Consider the following 21,411-nt stretch of genomic DNA (forward strand, 5'->3'; position numbering starts at 1 on the left):
GGCGGCAATCGAGTGGAAAGGAGACTCCGGGCTGGGGTCGCGGTGGGAGTTTGGAAGCGTCTGTTTTCTCTGTGGCGTCGGGTTCGCGAGCGCAGTCCGTCGGTTCCGCCGAGTGCTGCCGAGACGGGGCAGAGTTCTAGAGGGTTTTGATTTTGGTCTGTGTTTAAGGGGTGGGGGTTGAGCGGGGGAGAGAATGGACAAAATACTGATTGGAACGTTAATTGGAGCATTGCATATGCGAAGAGCCATCTAATTCCACATTCTTCTTCCTTCATTTGCTCCATTAGGCCCACTTCATTTTTTGAATCCTCCGTCGGACAGTGTGTTTGGCCTAGTTCAGGGGTGACAGGTTGATCCGATCTCAGTGCATTTTAATCAGGGCACGCAACTTAACCCCATGTTCGCGATGGAATTCCTGAAGACTTGTGTCCTTAGAAGAAAGGCGTGTGCTACGGTTTGCTTCTGGAGAAGCCACGTCACACTAAAGCTTTCCGTTAGGAAGATTAATACCACCTCTCCGCGGAGCACGGTCATGCCCGCGTGGGTGATAGATAAATACGGGAAGAATGAAGTGCTTCGGTTTACTCAGAACATGATGATGCCCATCATTCACTATCCAAATGAAGTCATTATCAAAGTGCACGCTGCCAGTGTCAATCCTATAGATGTTAATATGAGAAGTAAGTTTGAAAGACATCCCTCGTTATTATGGTTTTTTGGGTTTTTTTTTGTTTTTTTTTTTTAAGAATTTCGCCAGGATTCAGTAATTTTAAAAGATCAATTGTTGTTTTACTACACTTCTTTGGTTAACACAAAGGAATGGTTTTAGGCTTTTGACAGTATGTCAGCAGGCAGTTCCAAAATGTGTGAAATTGCAATGCCCATGGTATACTTTAATTTTTTACAAAATGTTAAGTTGGAATTGCTTCCAGGTTTCCTTAACATGTAAATTGGGACTTGAGAGTTGTGTGCACAGCTAACTTGATGGTATCCTCTCCTGGGAGTTTTGTGATATTCTGGGGTCTATCACAGGTTTTAGAGGTATGGTTATGTTTCCACATCAGTTCAGAATTTGCACTTTTGTAATAACTTCTTTGCTCTCTCACTGTTCACAGCTTTCTTTATTTCTTCAGAAATTCCATCCTTGCAGTACTTTCCTCCTTTTTGCTGTTGCATTTGGCCTCAGCTGTTAAAATACACTTTTCTGTTATCCTAAGGGGGAACAATGTTACTGTATCTTAATTTCTTTTGGGATATTCTAACAAAGATTGAAGAGCACTATTGATTCCTTAAATATATAGTATGTAATTATAATGCTGAAAAACTTAATTACTATTTGTGAATTACTTTAACTTTGGAGAGTAATGACAAAAATATTGCTTATTGGAACTTATTCATGTCTTCTGAAAGAGTAAAACACACACACACACATTTAGGATGATTGATCAGTTAACCTCAGTGCTCTAAACAAGCTTCCACATAAGTTATAATTTTATCACATATCTGTGTTTTGAAGACCTATATGTAGACCTACAGTTCTCATCAGATTGCCTCAATAACAATTGTGCAGGGTGGGGCCAAAGTTGGTTTACAGTTGTATGTGAAATACAGTTTATTCTTGTATTATTTATTAATTATTGTGTTATTTTCTATACGAACAACTTAAACCTACTTTTGCCCCATCCTGTATGTGAACATAGAATAATTAATCTTCTTTAATTTCTTCCTTTTTGTTTCTAGGTGTTGTGTGAGTAGAATAGCAATTTTCAAATTTTTTGTTCTTAGATTTCTTTACATGCATAATAATGATTTGGCTTTTGTTTGTGTGAGTTATAGCTATGAATATATCTCCCTTGTTAGATATTAGAATAAGATAACTGGATCTTCATATGTATTTTTGTATTCAGTCTGTCACAATGTATCCATGATTTTGGGTCAAGACTTACTGTATTTTTGTTGTTCACTTTGACATCATAATTGCTGCCACTATGTGAACATATTGTTTTATTCCATTTACACTGGATGTGAAGATAAATTTTTATAGGATATGTCTTTAAGTGGTTGTTTTACATCCAATGATAAGTGTTTACACCCAATGATCAATGAGTATAAATTGGAAGGTAGATTGTATACTCTGTTAATTACTACCTGTTTCAGTACAGTACTTCACATATGTGGTTGTAATGCAGTCATTATTTTTATGGCATTTTACATTTTCACTCTAATTTAAGATTACAGACTAAAATTAGCAGTATTTTATCCATGAGCATATTTACATTTGTCTTTTTTTAGAACTGCTAACTTTCATTTCTTTGAATGCACATGCATAATTTGTATTGTGTACATTTCAATTTCAGCAGAATGGCTGGATTTGGACTTTTTTTGCTGCTATTTAATAATAAAATATTGTAACATTTTACTTTTATATAGTATTCTTAAGACATCTTAGTTTATGATTTGAATGGGTAATATTATTTGCAAATTACCCTATTTCCTACTCATGGGTTCTTTTTGGAGAATGTGCAATTGCTGTTGCAGAAGGTATCTGAAATGGTTGCTTGGGGAAATAAGTAATAACTAGAAGCTTGGAAACTATAGGAAGCAGTTTTCCTTGAAAAGAAAGCAAAGACATGCTATTTTCTTTTGAAAGATGAAAGTAGGCTGTTTTCCTGGAGATGACCATAATTGATGGACAGAAAATCATAACTTATTATAAATGGCTAAATAAATTTATTTCATTTAATAATATTTTATTCCCACCCCCCTCTCCTTTGGTAACCATCAACTTGTTCTCCATATCTCTGGGTCTGTTCCTGTTTTGTTTATTCATTTGTATTTTTAGATTCCACATCTAAGTGAAATATATAGTATTTGCCTTTCTCTGTCTGAATTATTTCACTTAGCCTAATACCCTCAATCCATCCATGTTGTTGCAGATGGCAAAATTTCATTCTTCTTTCCTGCTGGATAATATTTCATTGTGTATATATATATTTCACATCTTCATTATCTGTTCATCTGTTGGACAGCTAGGTTACTTCCATATTTTGGACATTACTAGGAATGCTGCAGTGAAATAGAATAATTTTGAAATAAAAAATACAGCCAATAAGATTATACCAACAGTCTGGTTTCTTGAGGTGGAATTAAAGCTTTGAAACTGATGACAGATTTATGATTTTCCAAATTATTTTAATTCTGACCCAATCAAACTGACTACCTCTAACAATGGAATGAAGCTCCTAAGGACCCTCTACTAGTTACTACTAGCTGCATTTTGGATTTGGGACTAGTTTAGCTAATACTTGTGAGCCGAGGCTAGTTAGTTGATACATTGGTATCACAGTGACCAAGAAAACTAATTCTGCCCTGCAGGTCTGTACCTCAGAGAGGACTGAAGCTTTTTTGCAGCTCTGAAATAGCAGCTAATATTTGGTAGGACTAAATGCCTACTTCTGTTGCTCAAACCACATAGGAATTTCAGTCAATAATTGTTTAAATGTGTGTTATGATGGAAATGGAATGTAAGATAGGAAAAGTAAAACATGATTTTTTATTACATGTGAAGCTTTTTTTTTTAATTTCTTTTCCTGATAGAATGTACACCTAACTAGCTAGATGACAGATGTGAAATACTGGCATGATGGCTTAGATTTTCTGGGACTATCCCAACTTTCAAACACTTTCTCCCATATTTTTTTAATTACTAGAAAAACAGCTCTGCAAGCTACCCACCTGTTAGCATCTCGCCCTACATCTCCTACATTTCCTCCTACTTTATAAGTTAATTGTCATTGTTGTAAGCCCAGCCCTCCACTTGGGTTCTAGATTCAACCTCTTAGCTACTCTGGGCATTGTTTCAGCAGTTCTCTCCTGCAGCTTGAATCTTTTCTACTGGGTTATTCCTATTAGCATACAGACTGCTGCTTCTCCCCTCTTAAAGGGGGGTGGGGGGTGGGGGGAAGGAAGACACACTAAAAAATCCTCTTTCCATCTCAGTTGCATCTCTCACGTCTCCTACTTCCCATTCTCTGTATCTCCTCCACACACAACAACTGCTCCTATCAAGGTTACCTAATGTGTACTACCCCTGAGAATGGGTCAGGGTAAAGGAGACATACAGACTGGTTTAGTGATTCTGGAATTTAAATTATGGTACATGACACTGGAAAGGTAAACAGGGTGCTTATCTTGGAGAACTTTGCTACATGTTCTCAAAAAGATGTCAAGTAGGGAGACAATTACAGATACTTTTGTGTCTTGGAAATATATATATATATATATATAATTTATTTTAAAAAATTGGTTTCAGAAAGGAAGGGGGGTGCGGGGAGAGAGAAACATCAATGATGAGGAAGAATCATTAATTGGCTGCCTCCAGCACATCCCCTAATGGGGATCGAGCCTGTAGCATAGACGTGCCCTGAATGGGAATTGAACTATGATCTCCTGGTTCATAGGTTGATGCTCAACCTCTGAGCCACACCAGCTAGTCCATTTTATATATTAGAATTATTGTAGATAGAGTAGCCAACTTATTTGAACCAAAAATATGATCAGAATGTTTTCAGCTCTACTTAGCTGATATTTATGTAAATGTTCTTAAAAATAAATGGATATGTATAATAAAGCAATTAACTTGATTTAACGTATTAGAACAGGTGCAGATGAGTGGTCCTTTTTACTGGCGAATCAATCTGTGGACTTAATCCATAGATGTTCTGCAAATACTTTTTGGGAGGTGGGGGCCATTACTTACAGACCAATGTCAGTGTCAAATATAACTATACCTTATTTATTGGTTTATTAACTTTAAACAGCTTTAGTGTTTCTCTTCTTCACCAGACTGGGCTCCAACAACTTTGTTGTTTAAAAAGTTTATGAATGACCTGAAACCGGTTTGGCTCAATGGATAGAGCATTGGCCTGCGGACTGAAAGGTCCCAGGTTCGATTCCGGTCAAGGGCATGTACATTGGTGGCCGGCACATCCCCGGTGGGGGGTGTGCAGGGGGCAGCTGGTCAATGTTTCTCTCTCATCGATGTTTCTAGCTCTCTATTCCTCTCCCTTCCTCTCTGTAAAAAATCAATAAAATATTTTTTAAAAAGTTTATGAATGAATAAATTAAGGAAACTATCTTCAAAGAACGAACTAAAACTATAAGACAAAATACTGCAAGTACTGAAGGCAGTTTCAAAATTGGATTTTAAACATTTTGAGCAACGGTAGCTTTAGTTTAACAAGTGATTATAATTTTCCAAGTAATTTTCTTTGAAAGAAACAGCATTCATTGTTTTGTTTCTTTTTTATTGAATTTATTGGTGTGACATTGGCTAATAAAATTATATTGGTTTCAGGTGTTCATTCTATAAAACGTCATCTGTATATTGTACTGTGTTCACCACCCCAAGTCAAGTCTCCTTTGATCACCATTTATCCCCCCTTTATCCATTTCTGCCTCCCACCCCCCTTCGGCACTCACTGTTTTTATGATTTGTGTGGTGGCAAAACAAAATTTAAATTTTATTTTCAATCTACATCCAGAGTATCTAGAATTATGCCTGGCCTATACCCTGTAGGTAGTTTTTAAATCATCCCATTCTTTTGGAAGAAACAGATAAAACTGTATTTTATAGGTGGTTACGGAGCTGCAGCTTTAAATATGAAACGTGACCCTTTACATATTAAAATCAAAGGGGAAGAATTCCCCCTGACTCTGGGTCGGGATGTCTCCGGTGTGGTGATGGAATGTGGACTTGATGTGAAGTACTTCAAGCCTGGAGATGAGGTGAGCTATAGAATATTGCTATTCCTTTTCTAAGTATGCAAATTTCATTCTGCTTCCTTTGGAAATATATTTCATATCAGTGGCCTTTCCTCCTCTTTCCAACAAATATACTGAGCTTTGGCTGGAACCCTTATTTTCGTCTCTGTTATCCTTGGTTCTGGCAGAATAGCTTGACTGCACTCAAGTGTTCTAAATCTAGTGCTTAAGAATTACAGGACTTTTTGTATGATTGGGACTATTTTTCTTTTCATTGAAAGAATCTTTAAGTGACAATTTTCTATCTTATAGGCTAGCTGAAGTTTGGTATAATCACCTGTCACTTATCACTTTGAATTTTTACACCAAGAAATTAAAGTGAGTTCATAATAATAGGTAACACTGATCTTGTTGCTTTTCATAAAATAATTCTTTAATCTCTATGAAGTAAGTACAGTCAGGCCCACTTTACAGATGGGGAAAGCAAGCTATACAGCTACACAGAAGTTCCACAGCTGGTGAGTGGTGGAGCCAGGATTCATGCCCCAGAGACTGTGCTCTTAGTGGTATTCTCAAGTATGCAGTCAGCAAATTCAACGGGATTTACTGGCATCTGCTTCCAGTGTGGCTTGACATCAAGTGCAGAATCATACTAAATAATAGTAGTTATATGTAAAAATAACTTTTGGTGGTTGTATTGCTGACTTGTGCTTTTCTCATTGGGTGGAGTATGTATTGGGGACTACCCTCCTGCTTAACTTTGGTTAAAGATTTGTTTCTAATGAAGTTGTGTGTGTGTTTCAGGTCTGGGCTGCAGTTCCTCCCTGGAAACAAGGCACTCTCTCAGAGTTTGTTGTAGTCAGTGGGAATGAGGTAATTCAACAGTTCTGTGCTGAAATGCCATTAGAAAGTATAAACAAAGACTGACAAATATCTCTGAAATAATTGTGGGTTTTTTTCAGATCAGGTTCATGTTTAATGGATAGGTTTAAAAGAGCTGAGATAGAGAATAGGAATTTTTGAAAGATTAGAGAAGTATTTGATGTCATTTAATAACACTGCCTGCCAAAGTGGTATCTTTGTCTTGTGGAGCAGGGATTTGGAGTGAGATTTAGAAACCCTGCTGTGTTTCTTGGTTTTACCCAGTGTAAGTAGTGGAAACCAAATATACCAAATGAAGTGTACCGATTAATTATAAACAGAAGCATGGAAGTATCAAACTATTTCAAGGAACCTTAAAAACAGGAATCTAATCAAATACAGTCAGGAAGTCTGACAATTTGAATAGAGAGAAAGGGGTTAACATTGCAGAAATTGGCTACAGAGGGAGGGAAGAAGGGATATTACTAAGATTAGAAAAAGTCTGGAAAGATTACCTTCCAGTAAAGGGGAGTAAAGGAAACAACTGATCTAAAAATAAATAAATAAATAAATAAATAAATAATAAAAAGCAAGTTACAATGTGTTTATGAGGGCTCAAGGTTTATTTGGATTTATTTCTGTGTATAGTCAGGACTAGTGGGATTATTGAATTAAGCAGCTATATCTGATAATGTAGCCTATAAAACATTACTGAGCTTCTGACCCCAGGAGGGCAGGTTGAGTCATTTGGAGAATATTCCTTAGGGATAATCTTAAAGTAGGGTATGTAATAGATTCTGAACCTGGTAGAATATTATAGACTTATCTATGAGAATGGTTGAATTCCTGTGCAAGTAAATGTATTTAATTGCATTCATAAGTTTGTAAGTCATTGCTTATTTTTACTGTTATCTTCAAATCTAGGTCTCTCACAAGCCCAAATCACTCACTCATACTCAAGCTGCCTCTTTGCCATATGTGGCTCTCACAGCCTGGTCTGCCATAAACAAGGTTGGCGGCCTGAATGAAAAAAATTGCGCAGGAAAACGGTAAGTATCAATGGTGGCATCTAAACCTTCTCCCTTTCCTTTTGTAAGGTTTTTGGCGTAGATTATCAGAAGCATTAAAACTAGGATCACTTACATGAGCAGAGTTGTGCTGACATTTAAAACAATTTCCAATGAACTCTCTTTGTGTCATTTTGCACTTTCTTAACTTTATTCTATTGATTCTTAGTTCAATCAAATGCAAATTTAAAATTGAAATGTATAGATGGACTTTAGGACTCTGAACCTTCCAAAATCAAGAAAAATCTTATGTGACTCTTGGGGAAGAAAGTCTGTGGCTTTTACCAGATACCTAAAAGGGCTAAGAGTCACTTTATATTATTTCTAAGGAAAGGAGCGGGTATTTTTTTCCTACCTCTACCAAGAGTTGCTCTCTCATACTTGTAAACGTCTATGAAAAGCAGATAGAAAGAGAATGCAAAACACTGCTGAATAATCTTGAGGTCTCTTAGTCTCAATGCTTGGTATTCTTTAGGTTAATTCTGGTGCTTCAAGGCCTTGAATGTAATGCTTGTTTAAGTTAGCAACAATAGTGAGTAGAAATATCTTCGATAAATTGAGTTCAGATTCAGATCTGCTGTTTCTAACTGAGTGGCCCACTTGGTCACTTCTCCTCCGTAAGTTTGTTTTTAATGAGATAATACAACTAGAACTAGTGGCACAGGTTGTGATGCATGGGAGGCACTCAATCAATAGTGGCCACTATTATTAACAATGAGATTATATTCTTCAAATTTTAGAAAGTTGGTATCATAGGGAAAACTAGGATCTAAGAACCGTTTAGTTTAGTGGTTGTGATGAGGGAGAGAGCTATAGGTCAAATTTCAATAAAATCCAATAACTTAGTTTTTGATTGCTAAGAATTGTGCAGATAAAATAACTGAAGTCTGTGCCATTTCATACTCCTGTTGTTGTGAAACATTGCACTTTACATTTAATGTGTTGAGTTACAGAGCATTGGATTTAATGAAAGCTGTATTCCTGAAAGCAGCATGATGAAGGCTATTCATCTAATGAGGTGCTACCCTTTATCGTAGAATTCAAAGCAAATATTTATTCTAAAGGTCAACCATGTTTATTTTTTAAGCTTCGAGGCTTATCTTTCTTGAAGTTGCCATTTTGACTCAACACTTTGTTTAAATTACATTAGTTTGACCACATAGATTTTTCTAATGACTTGTCGCAGTTAATAACCTTGCAAAAATCTTATTCAAGATTTTTAGACCTTTATTTTTATTATTGTAGGCTCTGCATTGACACTGATGTTTTATTGCTTTGTTTTTCCTTAAAAGCATTATACTTTCTATGCCCACATGACTATGTGGTTAAAGATCTGTCATTTCTTTCACAATTTCAGGGCGCTCCAGGCATATTTTTATTTAGTACCCCGAAGAAAACAATTTAGAAACAGATCTAGCTCTCTTTTCTCAGATACACAGATGTATGCCCCCACTTTATTGTAGGGTTTTTGAGTAATTCTGTGTTATCTTTTATTTGAACAATAATGGTTTGGAACTGGAGAAGTAGAGCCTTGACTTCTATTCTCTGCTGCTAACTAATCAGGCAACAATATGCATGCTATCTATGGTCTCTTCACACTTTCCTCCTACGTACTGAATGTAGGAAAGTGTAAGTGTTAGGAGAGCTGTGAGAAGTGGAAAGTTTTATCCCCTATAAGGTGATTTTATATTATATTGCGTTGTTCACTGATTTAGTCCAGTTAACCAAACTGGAGTGTATCCATTGTGAAGAGCCTCACTAGATCACGTCATAGACTTCAGTCACATTCCCATGTGCATGGTGACCCAGGATGCCTTTGTTCCAAATGGCAGTGAGAGTTTGGCCCTGGTGCTCTAAAAATTTTTAGTTGACGGAAATTACTACACATGGGTGGTAATAATGGCCTACCTTTCCAACCTCTTATTTGTGAGAAACACATGAGAGAGTTAATTAAGGCCCTTTAAATACCGTGAAAAATACTCTACATGAAGAAATTACTACCAGAGTGGAATTTTACTATACCTAAACCCAGAGGTTGCAGTATCCAAAGTGGCCTCTCTAAGCAATAATTCTTTTTCTATTAGCTACCGGCATTAAGACACTCTTTAGTCTGCACAAAGCAGGTCTGTGTTTGTTATTAAGGACTTAAAGTCTGTTTTTATTTTCATTATTATTTTTTATTGAATTTATTAGGGTGACATTGGTTAATAAAATTATATAGGTTTCAGGAGTACAATTCTGTAATACATTATCTGTATATTTTATTATGTGTAAAGTCTGTTTTTCTAACAAGTTAATTAAAAAACAAAACCCAGCAATGATAAAAATACCCATTAGCACCTTGGGATTATTGACAAACAGCATTTTGAAATTAAGACAATGCTTTCTAAGAGTTTGAAGGTGTTTACCTTTTCCTTTTAGTTATATAATTTTTGCAAAACCTGAGCATCAGTGAACCAAGGGGATAACTTAATATTAATGTCATATAAAATGTTATTTTTGCCCACACTTTATCACTAGAAAATTTCAGGCGAAATGATTTCCTTCTTACCTGCCCATCATCATTTCTTCATAATTTATTCAATAGGAACACATAGATAACTTAGGGAACTTAAAATGAATACAATTTTTTTAAAAAGTGCTAACATTAGATATATTTTTTAAAATATATTTTTATTGATTTCAGAGAGGAAGGGAGGGGGAGAGAGATGGAAACATCAGTGAGAGAGAATCTTTGATCTGTTGCCTCCTGCACGCCCCCTACTGGGGATCTAGCCCACCACCTGAGTATGCACCCTTGACCAGAATTGAACTTGGGACCCTTTAGTCTGCTGATGTTCTAGCCACTGAACCAAACCAGCTAGGGCCTTCTCAGTTCTTGTTATTTGAACTCTGAAGTTTCTGGCACCATTGACCACTTAATACTCACCTTTCCAATGGTTTCAGGGACACCAGGCTCCTATAATTTTCCTCTCACCTTTGTGACCAGTTCTTGTCATTTTTAAAGCCTATTTTCCCTCTTTCTTCCTGTTACTCTTTTCCTGGTGTCCCCCTTCATCATTTCTATCTCCCAGGATTATCTCATTTACTCTCAGTTCTATATATTTTGGTAACTTGCAGAGTTATGTTTTTAACCCCAACTTCTCTACCAGTGTCCCCTTTGTATCTGAAACTCAACTTGAGCAAAACAAGACTAGCTTATCACCCTGCCTTCCTGTAGATTCCTAATGTCAGTTAACTGTGATTTATCTTGAGCCAACATCTGATAATCATTTACAAATCCTGCTCTTTTGCATTTCACTGTACAACTCTTTATGTTCATGTCACGTAAAATTTAAGATTGTCAAATTTGGAAAAACGTCTTTAAAATTTCTTTAATATATGAGCTACAGGTTTTGAGGCATTTGAAGTTTTGTCCTGCAGTGAATAAACCTAACATACCTTTGCATTTTAACTGACAATCCTCATTAACTTGTTGATGTCTTCCCTTTAGTGGTGTCAAGTGGCAAAAGTAATACAATTTAGTAACCAGTTTGATGTTCTTTATTCAAGAGAAGGCAGTCCATGCATTGGGGGAAGTCAGTGCCTCACAAGCAGTGGGGCACTCTTCCCCAGGGATTTTGGACAAGAGCATGTTTTATAGAAGTTAGAAAAGCCTACATGGAAACAGGGAGTGATTGGTGAGGAGGTAGTGATTGGTGAGGCTAAGGTGTCCTACTTTCTAGGATAGGGTAAGCTAGTGAAAGCTGAATTGGAGGATTGTGATTACTTTTATGTTTCCTTGGCAGCGATGCATTTCCCATAAATGCAAGCTGACTTAGGTTTAGATTTGTGATGTCTTTTAATTGTAAGGACTTTCTACACTGTAGAAATATAGCATATTATGATATACAGACTTCTGGTTCTGTACATCTCAAACCTTGTTTGACCATGTCCTTTCTCATCGCTCTCATAATCTAGTGCTAGGTACAATGGTCCTCAATCGTATCATAATAAAATTTCATAATGCCTTATTGTCTTATCATCTTTTACAGGGGCCTCAGCCAGAAACTTCAAAGGGTAGAGGGAAAAGATATTTTCCCTCTCCTACATAGCCGATGAAGCTTAAGCTTTGGGTCCTGAGAGGAGCCCAGCAATATATTTCTGTGGACATATTATCGGGACGTTGGGATATTCCTAGAAGCCATTATGCAGAGAAAGAGACTTTTCTCTACCCTTCTAGGTTCTTTTGGCTGATCTGCTAAACAAATTGACATGAGACTGATTAGCAAGAGAAAATAATCAAGTTGAATTATACACACACACACACACACACACACACACATAGTGTCTCCATATACATGAGATAGTCCAAGACTCCACATACATGAGAGGTTCAGAGACAAAAAGTTAAAATGAGCAATAAAAGGCATTCTGAGCTAGGAATGAGGTAAGTCACCTTAGGGCTTCAGAGGGGAGGAAGGTCATTCAGATATTCAGTAATTATTAGAAGTTTACCCTGCTTTAGAGATAGGTCATAAACAGTTATTTCTGGTGATAACGGTTAGAATGGGCAAGAGCCCTAATTTTAAGTTCTTTAAGGGGGAGATAAAATTTTTTCTTAAGACTAAAGTGTCTTGATTGCTTTCAGCACAAAAAAAAGTCCACATACCAAAATAGCACACCTTGGGGAGTCTGTTCTGTATCCTTTCCACATCCTTATATTAAGGTAGCCTACAACAATTCTATTCAGAAATTACAATGAACAATCAGTATTTTCCATTAAACCCAAAGCAAATATGTTTTTAAAAAAACTTTCCTTCAGCTCAGTCTAGTCTCATCTGAGAAGAGGGGAAGTATAATACACTGTAGGAGTGAAGAGACAGAACTTTCAACTGATTGTGATTAGTAGGGGAGGAAAAATCGTTTTCACTCTACCCTTCTGAGTTTTCTGCAGAGAGCCCTGGAACAAAAGATTGACAAGAGGAAAACCAATAAAAGTTAATGGGCATGTATACCTCACATATACATGGACGATACCTTCAGCTTAAACTATTCAATATGTTTAGGTGACATATTTTGAGATTGCATGTCCTGAACTCTGTCAGATTGATGGTAAATTCTTCTCTGGCCTCATCACTTCTCTCTCTCATTCATCCTTTTGTTGCATCCTAAATGATCCTGTCCTCATCCCTCTTCCTCCATCCTGTACCATATTGAAGGAACCAGTTCCCACTGCCTATCCTATTTAGGGAGATGTGTTCCCAGTACCCTGGGTTGAAATTCTGAGTACATTTCCCACAGAATCATTGTTAATACTTTGCATGAGGTTCTTGTTTCATTATGGGTTAACTAAACCTTTTTAAACTGCTACCCTGGGCATCTTGCCAAGATGTATAAATAGCCTTGTTTTCATGGGAAAATGTGTTTAAAGTTCCAAACAACTAATTCACACATGAACTCTTCTATAACTTGGGGAATGTGTCTACATGAATTACTGATGCATAAAAGAAGGACACAAGTCCAGGCTGTTTCAGTCATGTTTGGTTGATTTGTTTTGTAGCTATATTCCACTTATTCAGATCGGTTTTCTCACTCACTTCAGGGAATTAACTTAGCATATTATGATATACTTTGCTATCTTTCACTCGTCCTCTCTGCTCCGCCCCCTGCCCAGATTAAAAAGCAGTGTCTGAAAATGAAATGATACATTTTCAGTGTCATCCTTTTTTTTTTTTAATCTTCATCTGAAGATATTTATCTACTGATTTTTTGAGAGATTGGTAAGGAGAGAGAGAGACAGAGAGAGAAATGTCTGTGAGAGAGACACATGGATTGGTTGCCTTTGTACAATTTCCAACCAGGGCTGGGGATCCAGCCTGCAACCAAGGTACATACCCTTGGCCAGAATCAAACCCGGGACCCTTTCAACGTAGCCAAACCAGAGCATCATCCTTATTTTTGAAAGACCAGTTGTTTCTACTGATGGAAGATTTAGCCATATTTAAATCATCTTTGTTTCTGAGCTATTAGGACTTAATAAAGGGCATTCTGCTCTTATGATGTGGCTGTTTCCTTCCCCCAAGGGTCTGAGGGGAATTGTGCAGGTCATTTTCTTCTGTGTTTAAAAGGCAGAGAAACTAAAATAAGCTTAAATTAGATTGAAAAAGCTAATTCTTTTTCCTTGACTCCTATTGTATACCTTCATGATCATCATTTCACAGGTAGGGAATCTGAGGCCTAGATAGTCAGTGGGAGTGTTGGGACTGGATCCCAGGTTTCTAGGTGCCAGCCCTGGCATTCAGAGATTTCTGGGGCTAACCCAGAATATACAAGTTTGAAAGATGATTCCCTACTTCTGGATCTCTTGCTATTTTGTAGTACATTTCATGTATTTTTTTATTTGTAAGACAATTAGGGTGTTGATACCCTTGCCTCATATAATATTGAAAAACGTGATTATAGAAGACATAGGTGCCAAAATGCTAAGTAAAAAGTTAGTCAGAAAAAAAAAAAAAAGCCAGTAGTGCGTTAGCATCTTAATGTATTTTAGGAAGAATTCAGAAGTTGGGCAGAAATGACATAAAATTAGATTTTAGGATTTAAGAATACATAAGCAATTTAATAATTATTCATACTTTTGTCCATATTTAATAAGTCTGCCACAGTGTAATTCTCACTGACTTCAAAAGAAGATCTGTATGTGGACTTAGGAAATGTGAGAGAAAATCTTGGCAATTTTGAATTATAGTGCTTTTTGTAACTAGAGTATTTTCTGGCACTTGCTCTGTATAAACCACTAAGCAATATATTGATAGCATGCCTTTCTGTACTCTAACAGGCTTCTACTTAATGAGGTTTGAGTATATATTTGAGTATATATTGTAGCTACTGGGTAGAAAGTATTCCAAGTATAGCACGTAAGTGAAGGGCAGCTGTGGGAAGCACAGCAGAGCTTTCCCTTTGTAGTGAAAGTGCTTTGAAGAGTACAACAAGAATAGTTAGTTTAGCCACAGGACTTTACACTGTAGAGAATCAACGGACTTAGTGCTGGCTTGGCAATGTATTTTGCCTGCAGTCCCTTTGTGGGACTTTCTTTGTTTGAAGCCAAGTACGGGCCGTGGTTGAACCTGCACAGAACATGGAGTTTGCAGGACCAGCGAATACTATGTCCCCAGGGCTTCTTTGCAAGCCGACCAGTGGTATGCAGACTTCAGTGGGCTTGCTCCTTTCCTGTTTTGCACTGAGGCGCCATCAAGTGGCAATATCCAGAACTGAAGCTGCTATTGCAGCTCTCCCTCTGCTGCCAAGGCATTGCTGAGAAACACATTTTTGCATTTTAATTTGGAGGAATGATACTGCTTTGGATCAAGAATTAGAGGGAAGCAATGAACTGACAATAATGAGGTCAGAGACCTATGTGGCAGTTGGATCCTCAAGCAACCATTATATTTGGCATCCTCTTAAATCCAGCATTCTCAGAGAATTAAAAATTATTGAAAGTCCGTTTCTGTACTGGAATAAACTTTAATGCAGTCTTTCAAATAGCCAGGTGATTTATTCATTTGGGCAATAGCAATTGTTGCCTTAATTATAGGATAAAATGCTAATTTAGAATTTTCCCCCCTGTACACTGTAGTTGTGTTCACCACCCAAAGTCAAGTCTCTGTCCATCACCATTTATCCCCTCTCCCACCTCCCTCTACTCTCTCCACCCTGCAATCACCCACACTGTTGTCCATGAGTTTTTTCTTTTTTCTTTTTTACTCAGCAATACCCCCACTGTGTCTGCTACATCTAGGGTGGTATGCCCAGTGCTTGGGCATAATGTGAGATCTGTCCTCAAAACTTTGCAGAATAGCTTGGGAAACAAGTGAATGAATGAAAATGAACAATGTGCCAAAGGCAGGGTATCAGGTGTGGGGCTATCTCAGGAGTATTGTGCAGGAAAACTTGGACTTGAGCCTTCAGAGGAAGGAGAGACCTTAGCAGATAGTGAAGGCATTTGAGAGCCTGAGGAATGAGCTTATGTACATGGGACTTGAGGTAAGAAATGAGGGACTCAGGGTGGCTGAGAGTTCTGTTCAGGAAATAGTGAGAGGGGTCAGAATTCAGATGAAGATTAGATTGTGAAAAACTTAAATGAGAGTTTGACTAATTGCCTTTCTGTAAGAATGGGCCACAATAAGAGGGTAATTGTGACTGAATTAATCTTTGGATGTATCAGTGAGGCAGTTTAATGCTTTTTCCCTTCATTTAAGTACTAACGCGATTAAATATGTGAACTGAAGGATTTTAGAGTAATTGATCTTTAAAGTTTCTTCTATTTATAATTTATAATTTAGTGAATTTCAATGTAATTCTTCTGTGAGAAATAAATGTACAAGGAGACTTTTAAAATTACATTTAATGGTATTAATATTAAAGGGAACAGCTGACTCAGAAATTTTACTAATAACTTTTAAGATCTAAAGCCAGCATGTCAAACTCTCGGCCCTCGGGCCGCATGCAGCCTACAACAAATATTTTTCTGCCCAGCCAATATAATGGTATCTAAGAAACGTTTTAATAAAAATTTTGTAATTTAATTTTACAATATACTGTTATACATAATTATTAATAACGAACTACAATGTTCGCCAATGACTGATTACTATAATCATGTTGCTGGGAGTTTTGTGAGAATTAGTGAGAGGGGTCAGAATTCAGATGAAGATTAGATTGTGAAGAACTTAAATGAGAGTTTGACTTTTCATAGAATGGGCCACAATAAGCAGGTAATCGTGAATGATTACCCTTAAGTGCCTTACTCGCAGGCACACCATTTCTCTCCATTAATACTAGCAGCAAATATTTTAGCAGCATCATTAGTCTTATACTGACTTATTTGCTGTGCGGAACAGGAAGTATTTTCCTTTCGGAGAATAAGAAAAATAGGTTTGTTTGTGTTACTCTTATTAATTTGTGCAGTTATTCAGTGTCTGGTAAGTTAATGTTCAAGAGAAAATATTAATTTTTATTAAAATGTTCTATTATTTTATGTTAAAATTTACTCATATATTTCAGCCCTTTGTATTTAGCATGTCTCTATGTAAATAAATCATCGTTTCTATGAAAATGGAAGCTTTTGTTTTTTACTGCCCATATAAACTAAACCTTGTTTATTTGGCCCATGTTAGCCTTTGAGTTTGACTGCTTGGTCTAAAAGAGTGACAACCAGCCTTCTGTAATTTGGGTAAGAGAGAAAAATCTAAAATGAAACTAGGGCTAAGATTGTAGACAGAATACGGTGTACTTTCTAGAGACCGGTGGCAAAATTCTCCATACTTCCCAGCAGCCAAGGCAAAGAGGGACCCACAACTAGCAGTTACACAATGTGTCATGACAAATAGAAGCACAGCTACTTCCACCACTTAATCTGCAAAAAAGTTTTCCTATAGGCACTCTTAAAGAGAATTCATGTGAAGAATTTTCTCAACAGTATCTCCTTAGCTAAAGTATTAAAAGTCAACTGTCACTATAATGTCCCTCAGCCTATATTGGTAGCATAACATCAAAGTGCAGTTCAGTACAAACAATTGTCTGGGGACCTGAAACTGCAGTCTAACGAAGGTAGTGCACTGGTGCTCTGGCTTAAGAATAAAATTTAGTAAGAGTATGGAAAGCAGTGATTCTTGAATAGTGGGTCCATTTCTTTGGGAAATTGATAGTAGGTCTGGGTACCTCTCCTCCCCAGTGCACATACGCATAATCATACCAAATTTTGTTCATTATTTTAGTCTATTCACAATTTCAGAGGGTTCACACCCTTACCCCTCCCACTCTCACTCATTCATAATCTTCCTGATGTACACCCTTGGTCTAGAGTTGCATGTGGGCTACAGTAATCAAACATGGCAAAAACTGGAGCAAAGAATGTTTGTGCTGATAGGACAGATTCATCTGCTTTAACAGGAAGCCAAATTGAGGCTGAGATTTCCATTTATGAAAGTCCATGAGCTTGACGGGACATGTGTGAACAAAAGATGTTTATTCCACTTTGGCTGGAATGTGGTCAGGAATGTGATTTTTCTTAGAGAGCAACTGAATCTAACACGCTAAAAAGGATCCCAGAGCTCCTTCTCTTACAGAGAAAGCCATGGTGATTTTAACTTAGAAAAATTGTCAGATGTTCCAAGAACCATCTGAGCTTCTTTAAAAAAGACAAATTATTGGTAGTTTTGCTATTTTTGGTAAAGAGTTTATAGAATCTTGAAGTACTTATAGCTTACTGGTGAATTTAAAATAAAAATCCTTATGTCATAGAATCTTGGGAAGCTGAATGACTTTATTTGTTTTTGGGATTGTTTATCTTTAAGCCAGTTGCATGGTGAAAACATCTTGTTTATTTACCCAGTTTTATTGACTTAATGTTCTCATTAATTGTAGTTTCTTTTGCATTGCAGTGTTTTAATATTGGGTGCTTCAGGCGGAGTTGGTACTTTTGCTATACAGGTAAACAATTTTTTTCTTTTAATTTTGAAAAGAATTTATATGTGCTGCTCTAGGGTTTTTTGTTGTTGTTGTTGTTGTAGAATTAATACATTAACAAGAGAAATAATAAGACTGATTGATGATGATGGAGGTGATGATAGTTTAAGACTTATTTTGAGCCAACTATAGTATGCTAGCACTTTACAAACATTAACTATTTAAGCCTGCTAGGGTTTTTTTTTTTTTTTTTTTTAATTTGTTTATTTTAGATAACATCTATATATATATAAAAGCTTAAGAGAACATCACATCCAGACAACCAAACAGGCTGCATGGGGCAACCAGGCCAGCAGGGGGGTCAGTGAGGGGTAACCAAATGACCAAACAGTAAGCTACGTGGAGTGACCAGGTCAGCAGGAGGTTAGTGAGGGGCGACCAAATGACCGAACAGCAGGCTGCATGGGGTGACCAAGCCTGCAAGGGGGGCAGTTGAGGGAAACCAGCCAGCAGAGGGGGCATTGAGGGGTGACCAGGCCAGCAGGGCTGGGGGGGGCAGTTGGGGGCAACTAGGCCGGCAGCGGGGAAGTTGGGGGTGACCAGGCTAGCAGGGGTGGGGTAGCTAGGGGCGATCAGACAGGCAGGCAGGTGAGCAGTTAGGAGCGTGGTCCTGGATTGTGAGAGGGTGCAGGCTGGGCTGAGGAGACTAAACACCCCCCCAGCATGAATTTCATGCACTGCCCTAGTTAGTTAATAACACTAAGTTTTAGGTGTACAACATTATATTTCAGTATATACTATATACACTGTAGAGTGCTCACCACCACTAAAAGTTTAGATTCCATCCATCACCATATATTTAGCCCCTTTTAACCATTTGGCCTCCCCTCACCTCTTCCCCTCTGGTAACCACTATTGTATTGTGCCTAGTTTTTGTTTTGTTTGTTTCTTTTTGGTTGTATATTTCACATGTGAATGAAATAATACAGTTTTTGTTCTTTTTATGTCTGATTTATTTCACTTAGCATAATATCCTCAAGATCCATTTATGTTATTACAAATAGCAATACTGTCTTTTTTTATGGCTGAGTAGTATTCTATTATATATGTAGTTTTTAGTTGGTTGTTTGCGTTTCTTATTTTGATTGTTTGCGTTTCTTATTTTGATTGTTGAATTATATGAGTTCTTTATATATAATATTTTGGATATTACCTTATTATTAGATATACCATTTGCAAATATTTCTCCTATTCAGTTGCTTGCCTTTTTGTTGTTGATAATTTCCATTACTGTGCAGGAGCTTTATATTTTTTATATAGTCCCATTTGTTTACTTTTGTTTTGTTTCCCTTGCTATTCAAGTCAAATCCACAAAATCATCACTAAAACCAATGTCCAGAGGCTTAATGTCTACGATTTCTTCTATGTATTTTATGGTTTCAAATCTTTCAAGTCTTTACTCCATTTTGAATTAATTTTTGTGTATGGTATAAGATAGTAGTCTAGTTTATTCGTTTGAATGTGGTTGTCCAGTTTTCCCAACACCATTTATTGAAGGGACTTTTCTTTTCTATTGTATATTCTTGGCTCCTTTGTTGTAAATTAGTTGTCTATATATGTGTGGGTTTATTTTTAGACTCTCAGTTCTATTCCATTGTACTGTTTGTTTTTCGGTCAGTACCATGCTGGTTTTTTTATTATTATTATTATTATTATTATTATTATTATTACTGTTGCTTTGATGTTTGAAATTGAGGAGTATGATACCTCTAGCTTTGTTCTTTTTTCTCAATATTGCTTTGGTTACTAGGGGTCTTTTGTGGTTCCTTACAAATTTTAAGGTTTTTTTGCTCTATTTCTGTGAAAAATGCCATTGGAATTTTGATAAGAATTATATTGAATCCATAGATTACTTGAGGTAATATGGACATTTTAACAATATTGATCCTAATGCATGAGCACGGAATCTCTCTCCATTTCTTTGTGTCTCCTTTCATTTCTTTTAAAAATGTAAGATAACTTTTTATCTTATCAATAGAAAGATTATTATTTCATGAATTTCTAAATTCACATAAATTGCTTTTTCTTAAAAGCCTGAGGGAAAGGTAGGTTCAGTAAATTCACTGTAATTTCAGCTTGCCCTTCAAATAAGGAAATTTTCTAATGTAGAAGGAAGTGTTAATCTTTCCAGTGGTTTAATATATAAGTTACTTTGTGGATGTCTTGTATAAAAAATGTTGGAAAGCTTTGTAGTCTTGAATTTGAATAGGAAGGATCAATATGAACTCAACATATTTTGTATACTGGTGTATGCAAAGCTGTCTCGTGAAATATCTTTGCTCCTTAAAAGAAAGCAGGGCTTTTTGGAGAAATGGCAGATTCCAGATCTGGGGCACAAAATGAGCCTGGAATATATTAAATAATGAGGAAACTATTAACTTGAAGGAACTCCCAAAGATGTGACACTTTGAGTTTCAGTAATAATAGTAATTATTATGGATCAAAATGCTTCAAACATATTTCAATCCATGAATTCATGATGATATATTTTTTAAACATTCTTAGTTTTGGAAGAGGACCAACTTATTTAAAAACTGAAAAAGGTAAACAATTATGTGTCTTGCCTTTACTGTATGAACTTTATCTGAATAGACAAAGCATGTTTCTTCATAAAAGTATTCCAACTACTAAATTAAAAAAAAAATATTACTTTGCAATCACCAGTAGACAGCTGCTAAGATAAGAAGAACAACAAGCAAACATGATGTGCCTGCTCTCATTTTGCCAGACACTGTCCATAGTCTTGCTAGAGGGATTGAAACAGGAGACACAGAGCACAGAGAAGCATGCAGAACTGAGTCCTGAGTGTGCAATTAGAAATTCCTCACCGGGAAACTGCAGGTCCGGTCAATGGCCTGGATTTTTTCACTGATAAATTATTACAAAGTGAAGGGATAGAAGAGGAACCTATAGTTTAAAAAGAGGCTTAGAAGACATTGAATTTTAAAAATACACAAGACTAAACTCTAGTGTCTAGGGAATGCTTATCTGGGTGCTAAAACAATATTTTTAAATGCAGGGAGGGGATTGCTATAAACATCAGGATAATGATGCCTTCCAGGGAGGGAGTTGTGTTGGGGTGGGGCACATAGAAAAGCTTTTGGAATGGCTGCTGTTTTCTGTTTCTGCATTGTGTCTGCCATGTACGCATTTTTTTTTTTTATATACTTGTGCTTGTACAAAATTTTTTTAAAGGTAAAGCTGTTTTTAA

At 36.7% G+C, this 21,411-nt stretch overlaps 1 protein-coding gene across 3 annotated transcripts in view; it reads left to right on the top strand.

Annotated features, from left to right (window-relative positions):
• The window catches only part of RTN4IP1 (reticulon 4 interacting protein 1), a 43,075-nt gene that overhangs the window by 388 nt on the left and 21,276 nt on the right, over positions 1-21,411 (top strand). The window contains exons 1-5 of one of the 3 annotated variants that reach the window (XM_036414918.2): positions 12-680; positions 5,636-5,787; positions 6,568-6,636; positions 7,549-7,673; positions 18,116-18,164. In XM_036414918.2, coding sequence (XP_036270811.1) covers positions 398-680; positions 5,636-5,787; positions 6,568-6,636; positions 7,549-7,673; positions 18,116-18,164 — 678 coding nt within the window. In that variant the 5' untranslated portion in view covers positions 12-397. Of the gene's footprint in view, positions 1-11; positions 681-5,635; positions 5,788-6,567; positions 6,637-7,548; positions 7,674-18,115; positions 18,165-21,411 lie in introns of those variants that run through there. The other 2 variants (XM_045573385.1, XM_036414919.2) reach the window with 2 other exon arrangements.

Source organism: Pipistrellus kuhlii, unplaced genomic scaffold (assembly GCF_014108245.1).
Source record: "Pipistrellus kuhlii isolate mPipKuh1 unplaced genomic scaffold, mPipKuh1.p scaffold_m20_p_5, whole genome shotgun sequence".
Lineage (NCBI taxonomy): Eukaryota > Metazoa > Chordata > Mammalia > Chiroptera > Vespertilionidae > Pipistrellus > Pipistrellus kuhlii.